Consider the following 11,707-nt stretch of genomic DNA (forward strand, 5'->3'; position numbering starts at 1 on the left):
AATTGGAGAATGGCGTTAGTTCAGGGAGCTGCGCAGGATGAAATTACAAGACAGAATGTACAACTTTTGCATGTGGACTATAAATCCCCAGCAAAGCGTCAGGGCTGAGGCATGACTGGGTGTGTCAGAGATACAATCTGAATTAAATAAATTGAAATAAATCAAGAGATTAAATAAGTCAGAGGAAAAAGTAGCATGATCATTGGACAATGAAAAAAAAGAAGTCACTTCAGGTTTTAAAGCAAGCAGAAATTCTCTCACTTCTGAGTGATATGGAAATTGAAGTAAGCAGTTAAAAATGATAGAGAACGTTATGCCCTTGATCATGGCTCTCACTTGATAATTTCAGGACCAGACCACCCTGGACCTCCCAGAACTCCTCCTATTTGAAAAAAGCCTGACTATGTAGCAGATGATCACTTTTTCGTCTTTCAGGAGAGCAATGTAAGTAGCTGCTCTTGCTGTGTACCCAGCTGTGGACTCCAGCAGGTGTTGCCTTTCTCTATGACCGTCCATTATTTGACATGGCTGAGAGGCCAAACTGCTGCCAAGAGCCTTAAAATTCTTCAGGTAAAATTGCTGTGACTATTTCCTGCCAGCTCTTGCCTAAAAAAATTTGTTAAGAAGCCCTGCAGGTTCCTCCTAGTTCCTCCTTCACAGGACTAGGCTCAGATCATAAAATGACTGAGACAAGTCAAAATCTTTCTGAAAGGGGGGTCTTTAAAAATTCTCTAGTGCAATTAGCATTTTCCTAGATAACACTAAGATCCTTGCTAGAATTAATTTATTGGAGGCAGACAAAAAAGACAAAACTATTTATTCCTTAGCACCTGTCAAGAATGAAACCATAACCCTCTACAGTATTTGATCAATTGCCTTAACCTGCAGTAGTATCTTGTGACAGCTGCAGATCTCTGAGGAAGTAATTTCAAATGTAATGCTTTGCTAATGGGCTAGCTTTCTTTTCAACAGCTAAAATGCCACGGTAAGGGAGAGGCTGTTTTAGTTCAAGGTGTTCCCAAAATTATAGCCTTTATGGTTTTCATGGTTGTATTAGTGCTCTACCAGTCATTTGCATCCTTATTCCTTTTCCCTTACACTGTAATCTTCTCATAGCAAGAATTCACACTGTCTGGATAGCATTCAAGCTCAACTACAATTTTTGGCTATTATTATGCAACTGTTTCTCATTTTTGATTCGAATACAGAAGTCTTAAAAACACAACCGTAGGATTGCCATTAGTTCTTTCTGTTCACATCTTGACCTTGCTTTGCTATTAAATATTGAACACTGACTCTATAGGCAGGAAAGTAAAGGAACAAAATATATTCCAAGAGATCAATTGTATCATACATTTAATAAATGAACTGGGATCCATACACCCAAACAGAACATCGCTTACATAACGAAGTGGAAAGTAAAAACACTACCTCTCCTGCTAGTTTTTTTTTTTAACCTACAGTATACCAAGTTGTACAATATATTTATAGGATACCACCAAAATGTTTTAAACATCTACATTTTGCATTCCCTCGCATTACAAAAATTACATATTAATTACTCTGGAAAGTTTCTGAACTCTGTTTAGCAGCAAATCTCCTTTCTTGATGGTTTCTTGGTACTGCCAATTCTTGCTATCAGGCCTAAAAATTGTGAGAAAAAAAAAAGTGTTTAGATTCGAGATCATGTTTTACACGAAGAAACTTCCATTTATGTAGTTAAGTGTGATCAAAACATACAGAATTCAAATGGGGTGTGAAATATGATTTCTAGGAATTGCTAACGTACCTGTTAGTTTCTACAATCTCATTTACTTTGTCTATTTTGCAGTGTAATCGCCCAGCTGCAATAAATCTTGAAAGCTCCCTAAGAAAAGAGAAAAAAAGTTGGTTAAATGATACTTCACCACGGAACTGCAGCCTAGCAGCACAGAACCTGCTACATTGATAGCCTGCTGACAAAACAACACTGGCATCACACTATTTCTGAAGCAACAACCTATGTATTTTCATAAGGTAGCTTACACACCCTAATCTTATTAGTGCTTGGACATGAAACAAGAACGATCACTACAGCAAGCTGAATACAAAACGTCTTAATATTTTATTCTCAGGCCAAAATCTCACTCGAGTTAAAGTGAGACTCATTTAGCTTAGCATCAATTACTGCTCAAATTCAAAGGCAACAGTCACATAACACACATATTCAGAATTTATCCAGTAAATATCTTCACACCAGTCAATTCATTTTAAAGGTCCCGTAGTAGTTTCTTATTTTCTAGTAGTTCTAAATAGACTTGTATAAATATGCTATACTTTTTAATACTTTTAAATACCTTTAAAATATACTATAATCAACTGGTGGCTCACAGCACATTGATGTAAACAGACAAAATTTCTGGGATATACAGTAAGACAAGTTACAACTAATACTAAATTAACAAGAAGCTAGTGTGACTTAAACATTTACCTCTGAATTGAATGGTATTTGGTTTCTCTTGAAAAACCTATTAATTCATTTCTGAATATTTCAAGTAGTACTCATATTTCTGTAACGCTTTTCTATGTTAGAAAATCTGAAATGTCTTTATGAAAGAAGAATGATTCCTGTGAAAGCATTTGAAACAAAGCGTTTCACATACATAATCAAGGTAAAAGACAATCTCTCACTTCACAATAGTTCTCATCTAAAGTAACTCACTTCACATTAGTTCTCATCTGATCTAAATCTGACTTTCCCTTTTTTACCCTAGAAAAGGAATTGGAAACTGAGACTGCAATGTATGTCTGATTTAAGTGAAAAACATCACATCCTGCTCACGTACCAGAAAGCAAGCAAAGCTAAATGAAAGAGATGTGTATGGTAGATAAAATACATCATTCCCTAAAGTTGAAATATTTACTTTGGCATATCTGTGAACCAAGCTGTCTTCTAAAATATTAAGTTTCATGGCTTATGAAGGTCCACAGAAATATCAGTATAAAGAACAAAGCTACTAGTTAAAGAGTAGTTTCTCAAATGGCCCTCAGAATGAAAGAAGTACTGGAAGAGTTGTCAGGAGAGACTGCTCTCGAACTATTTTCTTTACTGAAACAAGATTCACTTATGTTTCTATGGAAGGAAGAGCTTGGCTAAACTTAACCTGGCAGGTTTACAGTCAAAGTAAAACCAAGATTTTTATTCATGAGATCATTATAAATAATTAAAATGTGTAAAGTGAGATCTTTATAAACGTAAAAAGCTGAACAACTTACTGATCTATGAATTCTACGCTGACTCCAAATGCTTCCGCCATGTATCCTAATGTCAACGACCGGTAAGACTCAAGGAGCTGGCTGTATGCATGGATTCTCATTTCCCGTACGTAGTATCGATAGTGAGGTGCAAACAGCCAATCTTTTTTCATCTCTTGCTCTACAATAGCTGGAAGGAGGAAAAAGAAGAAAAAAATCAATTTCTAATCTGTAAGAAATGTAAAATATCGTTTAGGTAAATTAAATATATATAAGACCAGTTAATAAATAATCCGTGTGATCAAAACAACATTGCATTCTTGCATACTTCTGAGTATGAAAAGTATTCTACACTATGCATAAATAACTGTGTAAAATTGTATTAGTTGTAGAACCAGAAGCAGCAGTAAGATGCAAACAATATTATGGCACAGCTAATTTGTCAGCACAGAGTACTTCTAGGATGTCAGCAGCTCTCTCATGTGTACTGCAGGGGAATCACCTCGCTAGAAGTGAGGGCTGAAGCCTGCAGCCACATTGGTGTAACGTGGTGCTGAGATGCAAGCAGTTGTTGGTGTGTATCTACCTGAAGAAACATTCTTACCCAAAGCTAGGTAATCAAGTAAGATTAACTGTCTGGTTACAGGTAAGTTACTTACAGGGATTTCTAGGAACTATGACTTTTTCTCCTGCTGACACTTAGTTCTCAGCTTGGGGCAAGACCAGCAATAGAAAAACACTGGCCTTTATTTTAATCTCATCAGGCCTCGTCTTCCACAAAAGGAAGGGTTCTTTTTTGCCCTTTCTAAATACCTGATTTTCTTCTATTCTAAATAAAAGAATTGCCAAGAACAGAGAAAGTTTTCTGAAAAGACTTTCTTAAGCATCACCCTTTCACACACAAGTCAGACCAGAAAGCCTGGTAGCGGCACTTTCATAGCAATGAAAACTTCACATGTAATTTCTTTTACAGTCTGAGATTTCGGCGTCTTTATAAGGCCTGTAATTTATTTCAAAGATCAAACTTTTTTCACATAAGAGGGTGCTCCACAGCTAGGTGGAAAAGAATTTGAAAATAATCAGATGTGACCTTTTGTAAGGCTCACTGTATGTGAAGATATATTTTTAAATTAGCAACAAATTTCAGGTCACTTTTTAAAAGAAGGATTTTTTGTTTTCTGCATAAAGTAGCTCTAGATCTAGACTGTAGCTACTCCACAGAAGTTGTGAATGATCTGAAACGAGCAAGTGTAGCACCTGAAATACCGTTGTAAGAAACAACTTACCTAGTGACTGGAAAAAGGCTGCATAACTGCATTCGTAAAGGGAGAAGAGATACTGTCGTACAGCAGGCAAACTATGTAACACTTCCAGAATCTCTGCTCCTTTAATAACCTGAAAGCAGAAAAAGAAAAACCACATTTAAATACTATTACTCTCAGCATGGAGATAGAAAGAAATGCTGGGTTTGCTTGAACCCATGCTTACCTTTTCCCTAAGGTCAGGCCGGTCTAATGCAATCATGCTGACGTAGACAGTGTATGTTACAAATGTTTTGTAATCCATAAGTTCATAGGACGTAAACGTTGAAACTGTGTCGAGGAAGAGCTCCGCTGCCTGTTTGAAATCTCGAATAGCTACACAGTACAGACCCTGGTACACTTTTAGACGATTTCTCCTATCCCAGTCCCCGCCTTCTTCTATTAGACTTAAAAGAGAGAAAAAAAAGAAAAAATACTTATGTAAATGTATTATGGAATAAGTTATATGAAACAAGTACAGTGAGTCAACTGACACTGTGATTTGAGCAAGAATAATCTACTTTATGGCACAATTTGCTGAAACAGACGAGGCCTCATACATCTGTCAGGGGCAGCAACAACACTTCCTGGGGGCAGGAGAAGCCAGCTGCTTTTGCACAGTGCACGTCTCAACTTTAAAAAGTTTACAGCTTCTAAAGTTCAGACAACAGCCTTCTGAGATGCACACACAAATATTACTGCCAACCTCAACCATGGCAACATACTTCCGCTGCTAAAATCAAAGCTGCCCAACTTGCAGCACAGAAAGAAATTGTAACAGCCAAACTTTCAGGCATCTCATTAACATGAAATCAATGTGGCCAGAAGCAAGAGCACAGGCCAAGACAAAATCTGTTCAGAAGGCAGTGCACGAGAAAATCAATGCCCAAGGAGCAGTGTAACAGGGAAGAACCTCTAACATCACCTCCTGAGGCACCAGCACACACTGGAAGCTGCAGCTTGCTACAAGAACCAGTGAAACATGAAATGTTGAGAACAGAGAGGGAGCAGCTAGCAGTGGAAATGGGGGAAGGACAGCTGCACCAAGGCACGCCGTGCTGACACTGGGCTCTCGCTCTAGAGGAGACCCTGGCATTTTATCAGCCCAGCTGGATGGTGCTGGCATCAGCTGTGTTCAGCTGGAGTTCCTGCACTGCGCTCTGTTGTGCGGGGAAATCACACCCCAAGCTGTTTTCTAACAGCTACAGAACAGCGCAGCGGGGGGTACAGCTTCAAACCAAGGCAGCTGCTAGAAAATAACTGAAATAGAAATATTAACTTTTTTTTTTTCCTCTTCCCCTTCATAAAAATCTATGGTCTAGGAAGCTCTGTAGTACAAGGTAACACTGCCCGTTACTCTGTGACTGTCTGTCAACCAGCTGTTGTCACTGTGTGATGGGGAGGTGTTCACCTTCCATTGTTTCTGCCACAGTTCCTCTGAGCAGTCCCCCAGCCCAAACCATACCTTTTGGCCTTTTCGATGTTCCGCGTGATGAGGTCGTTGTCCATGTAGAACAAGCCAATTCTGAGGAGATAGAACACGATATCCAGGCGATGTCCCAGCGCCACGGTTTTGTCGTAAGTCTTGCGGAAGGCAGTCAGAGCTCCCTCCTAGCAAAGCATTTTACAGGATAAGAACTTGAAACGCAGCTGGATTCATTGCAAAACATCTGTCAAATGTACATGCATTGTCTTCCAGGGACAGGCCTGGCAGTTTCACACAGAACTCTAACGCTGCGTATTCTGGATAATCTTAAAGAATCAGAGTTCAAATCAGAAGTTAAAAAATGTATGAGGAACGGCTTTTTTAACTCTGAGGACTACAGCAATCAAGACTGTAACTTGAAATTAAGTTGCATTGTGTAACTAACTTAGGAAAGCCTAAAGACACAAGGTAAATGAAAACTAAAATCTACAAATGGAAAATAAATGTATCCCTTTTCAAGAAAAAATGTTTTAATAGCCTGCTTGTTTGTTACTCGGTAATTTATGTTTAAATACCCCCTCTTCTATCTCCCACTCACAGAGAAACCACACTGCCAAACCAAACGCAAAGCCATAAAGCCTATGCCAGGAACCAACCTTGTCCCCGATCCTGCACAGGTACTCAGCTTTGGCCATCATGGCATCTCGGATTTCACTCTCCCCCAGGATCTTTTCAGCATCCTCTAATTCGTTATCGAGACGTTTCAACTCCTCCTCGTTAGCTTTCTTCATCTTGTTCAGCAGCTCCGTGTCTACCTGCCACTCAAGAGACTTGCAGAGCGCTTCGTAATACGGAGCCATGTCTGAAAGAAAAGCCAGGAGGTTTGTTACTGCCTGCTGCGACGGGTGCGTTTGTGCAGCAGGGCACTGACGGACACCACAGCAGCTCACCAGTGCCAGCTGGGCTCTTTGTGCAGCCAGGTACCTGTTAAGTCCACGCAGCCAGCTGCACGTCACCGAGACGCTTCAGTGGGCCTTGCCTCTCCTCGTTGTTCTGATCCTTCCTACCAGGGCTGCTTTTACACCTCTCCCACTCAGCACTTCCCTTACCATTTATTGAACCCTCAGCACACCCCAGGCACAGCTCCTGCCTCCTACACCACCAGCACCCCACTGAGAGCACTGAAAACCAGGGATGGGCACCCCACTGATGCCTCCAAACCCCCTGGACCCTTCTCCTGACAGCACCCCAATCCTCCCTGCTGCTGTTGGGCTGCCCATGTTGGGGGCTGGTGGTGCCCTCCAGGCGGGCTGTGAGCACGCAGACAGACACACAGAGCCCCAAGGCCACCCCAGGGATCTCCCCACCCACCTCCTGCTACTAGATAAGACACATCCACCCCCTGGCTGGCTGGCTGGCAAATGGGCAGACAGACTGACAGACCCACAGACAGAGCGACAGGGTGTCAGTGCGTCAGACAGACCGACGGGCTGTTGGACAGGCTGGGAGGCCGTCAGATAGACCAGGAGGTCGTTGGACAGACTGACACATTGTCAGATGGACCATCAGACAGAGGGGCAGGCAGTCAGACCGATCCTCAGGGCCTCACACAGACCAGGAAGCCGTTGGACAGACCAACACGCTGTCAGATAGACAATCAGGTAGACGGGCAGGCCATCAGACAGACCCTCAGGCCATCAGATGGACCAGGAGGCCATCAGACAGACTGACAGACCATCAGATAGACCATCAGACCATCCATTAGGCCATCAGACAGACATACAGACCAACAGACAGACCGTCAGACAGACCCACGGGCCGTCAGAGACACCGACAGGCTGCCAGACGGACGGGGAGGCCATCAGACAGACCGACAGACCGTCAGACTGCCCCTCAGACCGTCCGTTAGGCTGTCAAACAGACGTACAGACCAGAAGACCGACGTCAGGCCGCCCCTCAGGCCGTCACACAGCCCCTCAGCCCGCCCCGCAGGCCGCTCCCCGCCGGCCCAGGCCCTTACGCACCGTGCAGCCTCACGGCCGCCATCAGCTCGTCCCTCGCGGCGGGGTCTGGCGCCCGGGGCCGGAGGCTGAGGAGGAAGCGGAGCTGCGCGATGCGCAGGTCGGGGTTTTTGGGCAGCCCCTCCTCCTCCAGGTTCTCCAGCGGCATGGCGGCGGCGGCGGGGCCCTGCTGAGGCGGCGGCGGCGGCAACGGCGCGGCCCCAGTGACTCAGCCGCGACTGCCGGAAGCGGCGCCCCGCTTCCGCTTCTACTTCCGCTTCCGGCCCCTCCGCGCGGGCCCGCAGCGCCCCCTGCCGGCGCGGAGGGAAAGGAGGGGACGGGGGGGCGCGTTGCGCATGCGCAGTGTGGAGGGAGGGGGGAGAAAGGGGAGGGGGGAGCGGTGCGCGCGCACGGAGCGGGCTGCAGGGGGCGCGCGCGCACGCGGCCTGAGGGGGCTGCACTGTGGGGGGGGGGGGGGGGGGGGCGACATGGGGACGGTGCCCACAGCCCCTGCAGCCGCCTCAGCGGCCTCCTGCACCCCATCCCTCAGCCCCTGCGCTGCCCCTTCCTCATGGGGCAAGTGGAGTGTGGAAATAATAAAAATAAATCGAAAAAAAAATGTCTGTTTTGGCGAGGTGGTGTTCTTGTGGCGTGCCATGAGGGGAGCCTGGGTGCCGCTCTTTGGGGTTCTGATCCTCAAAGTGTGCCCCCATCGCCTCGCCTTGGGACGGGGTTGGGAATTTGGGGATGTTTTTTGTCGGAAATAGCGGGTGGGTGTTGGGATGGGTCGCCCAGGGAGGTGGTGGGGTCACAGGGCCTGTGGGGCTGAAGGAAAAGGTTGGACGTGGTGGGAAAAAATAAAATGCCTTGACTGGTGGTGGGAAAAAATGCAAAATAAATCAGCTTGTAGCCTTCGTGGTGGCGGAAATAAACTTGACTATGTTACCCAAGAGCATATTTGTGGCTCAAAAAGCCAGAAGGCAGACAAAAAGGGCTTTAAAAGCCCTGTGTTTTGATGCCATCACATGCTGTGCGGGACTGTGACTCCTGGCTTCTCCACCACACTCCCACGTACTTCTCATTTAGCTTTTTTTAGCATTTCTCCATCTCTGTGTTAAACATTTTGGTTTTTATCTTTCCTGGCCTCGTGCTCCTTCCCCACACCACGGTCCTGCAGGGCTGCTGTCCACCGCTTCTGCTGGATTTCCCCATCAATTCCTCTTTGTGGGGATGGTGTGGTTCAGCACCACTTGCCACCCTAAATCAAGGCCCTTTCTCATCCTATAAAGCAAGGCGAGCGTCAGCCCTCATTTTCCCTTGCCAGTTTGTCTCTGTCATCCCTAACAGGATAACGACGCGGCTGGAGCCGGGCTGCTGCTCCTGCTTAACCAAGGATGCTCCTCCGGACACACTTGGCTCTTAAATGATGCCTTTTGCTGGATCTGAGCTTTAAAAACAGTGCCTCGAATATTTTGGAGTTGGGTTTCCCTTCTAGGTCATGGAGAAATTGCTTCCTCCACTGTTTTAGCACCGCTTATTCCCAAGATTGGTTCCTTTGCATTGGTCATGAATTATTTAGAGGTTTGCCAGCAGACACTGTTGTCTGCCGCATTTTTGATAAGTGCTAATATTTGTTATGTTGATTCTGATCTTTTTGTTTGTTTGTTTGTTTCTCATTTAAATTGCTGGCTTGCACTTCTACAGCATTTTACAATGAAAAAAGGAGAACAAGTGTTTGGAGTTGGGCATTTCCTTTGTTCTTGAGGAGCAGCTTTTTTTTTTTTTTTTCCTGTTTCTTTTTTGACTTGCAATCTCTTTTGTATTGATTGTGCCATCAGGAATTGCTTTGATGCTTTGCAAAGAGCTGTACATTGCAGTAATGCTGATGATATTTGCCTGGTGGCCTTTGTGTTTGCTCAGAAACCTATTAATTACTTGGTTGGGTTTTGTTTGTTTGATTAGGACAGACACCTTTAGACCCCCTGCAAATTATTCTGTTGGAATCTTGTCCCCAGATATGTCTCAGGATGACGTGCTCTGGAGCTGTGGCCTGCTGCATATTGCTAGTGTGCCACGGTTAGGAAGAAAAGTCTGGCTGGATCTCTGATGAGTCCTGTGCTCCAGGCACTCTGCTCACCCCGTGGGTATTGCTCATGAGAGACATCAAGCTGGGGTTTGGTCACAAAGATTTAGTTCCTAATAAAGATCAGTCTTTTTTTAAAGACCATGCAGAACTACTGTGGCTCTGGTCACTCGTACTGTCTGCCCAAATCCCTTGCCCTTCTAATTCTGCTGCATTTTGGCATCCACAATGCGTTGTGGAGGGAAGAGCCAAGGTTTCATTACTGTGCCGCATGAAGAAGCTTTTCATTTTCCCATTTCTGGATTTGCCACCTTTTACTTGGCCCCAGTGTCAGTTGTTAGGAGCGAGAAGAAAGTAAGGGAGTCGATTTTTAATTTTCTTGGGCTTAGTTACTGCTGAAATGTCATGTTTTGTTTTGTAACTGTATGAAACACTAGTTAATTAAAAAAGCCAACACTTCTCATCTGTAAATATTTGCCTACACTTTGCATATTTATGTATATTTAAGCAATAACTGGGAGTAAGGGAGCCAGCTGCACGCATGTGACATTCACTGCTAAACACGGAAGGAAATTCAGAGAGAATATTTGGGTCTCAAATACCTATATGAGGAAATAAGGCCCCGTGGTGACTGTAATTCTCGTGTGGTCTTACAGCATTTAAAAGGATCTAAACGAATAAATACAAGAGGTGTTTTTTTTTTACCAAATGGACCTCAGCTGACTGCTTCCCTCCCAGCAAGGCGTGGTGGTGCTGTGGGCAGCCTCGTGACGGCCAGCAGACAGCAGGGCTTGGCTGCAGGCTGGGAAGTGCACGTTTCCACATCTGTGCCATGCATTGGGCATGAGCATCAGGCAGCACTTCTGTGCTGTCAGGTCAGACACCGCTGCCTGCAGGTCAGGATCATGGCCCCGAGCTCCCTGGGAGCAGTACGAATCCCACTGTACTATGCATAAGGCTGCTTTTTGGATACCCAGCCCCTTTGGTGGGATGCACGAGTGATCTCTCTGTGGTATCCAAAATGTGGGCGCAGTCCACCCAAGGTTTCTACATGCCGAGGGAGCTTTGGGAGCAGAGAGCACTTCCACAAACACCAAGCTGCCCACCCCAGCTCACTTGCCCCCTAGTCAGCTCCCCTACCACTCTCTCCTCTTTCACCAGCCATGGCTGATCCCAAATATCACCAAATGTCCTTGCTTTCCAACCACAAAAGGAGTGAAGGGTCCTGTGAGCAGGCTGCAGTGTTTGTGCTGCAGCAAGGAGCTCTGCACACACCATCCCACTGTAAGCTGCAGGCTCACTTCCGTAGTGCCAATTACACCTTCTTACCTCACTTGAAGCCGTGCTGTGTTCCTCAGGCTTTTTCATCTCGTCAGCTGGGTATCCCTTTCACTTTAATTGCTGCCCTTTATTTATTTATCTGGGTATTTTCAAATCAGTAGATCCTTCCCTGTTAGCGCACCAGGGGTGCTTTGAAGGGCAACATTTCTCTTAATCCACGCATGAAATCTTTTTGCAGAATTAAATCAGGGAGTTCCAGCAAACAGCCAGCTTAGAGGGAAGTTAGTACCCCGGGAGGACAAAACTAAACCACATCATTAGTCAGAGATGTGGGAAGCTGTTAGCATCTAATGGCTGTGAGACATCGCAGGGCAGGTGGGTG

General features: G+C 45.0%; 1 protein-coding gene across 1 annotated transcript; it reads right to left on the reverse strand.

The window, feature by feature from the left end:
- Positions 1 to 1,339: 1,339 nt before the first annotated feature.
- On the reverse strand, positions 1,340 to 8,235 carry PSMD6 (proteasome 26S subunit, non-ATPase 6). Its single transcript, XM_084292620.1, has 8 exons — positions 7,986 to 8,235; positions 6,618 to 6,823; positions 6,001 to 6,146; positions 4,723 to 4,942; positions 4,521 to 4,629; positions 3,256 to 3,424; positions 1,790 to 1,867; positions 1,340 to 1,644 (listed from the first exon to the last, which is right to left on the reverse strand). The coding sequence occupies exons 1-8, from the start codon at positions 8,128 to 8,130 to the stop codon at positions 1,548 to 1,550; spliced, it is 1,170 nt and encodes a 389-aa protein (XP_084148746.1). The 5' UTR covers positions 8,131 to 8,235; the 3' UTR covers positions 1,340 to 1,547.
- Positions 8,236 to 11,707: the final 3,472 nt, after the last annotated feature.

The sequence above is a fragment of the Netta rufina genome (assembly GCF_964035555.1).
Source record: "Netta rufina genome assembly, chromosome: 10".
Taxonomy (NCBI): Eukaryota; Metazoa; Chordata; class Aves; order Anseriformes; family Anatidae; genus Netta; species Netta rufina.

Bases quoted from the DNA above. Each gene is read 5' to 3' on its own strand.
- PSMD6 (XM_084292620.1), bottom strand. From the start codon at position 8,130: ATGCCGCTGGAGAACCTGGAGGAGGAGGGGCTGCCCAAAAACCCCGAC. The intron at 6,147-6,617 runs GTTGGTTCCTGG...ATGCTTTGCTAG, and splicing joins TGTGCAGGATCGGGGACAAG to GAGGGAGCTCTGACTGCCTT. The intron at 4,943-6,000 runs GTATGGTTTGGG...CTCTCTTTTAAG, and splicing joins AACATCGAAAAGGCCAAAAG to TCTAATAGAAGAAGGCGGGG.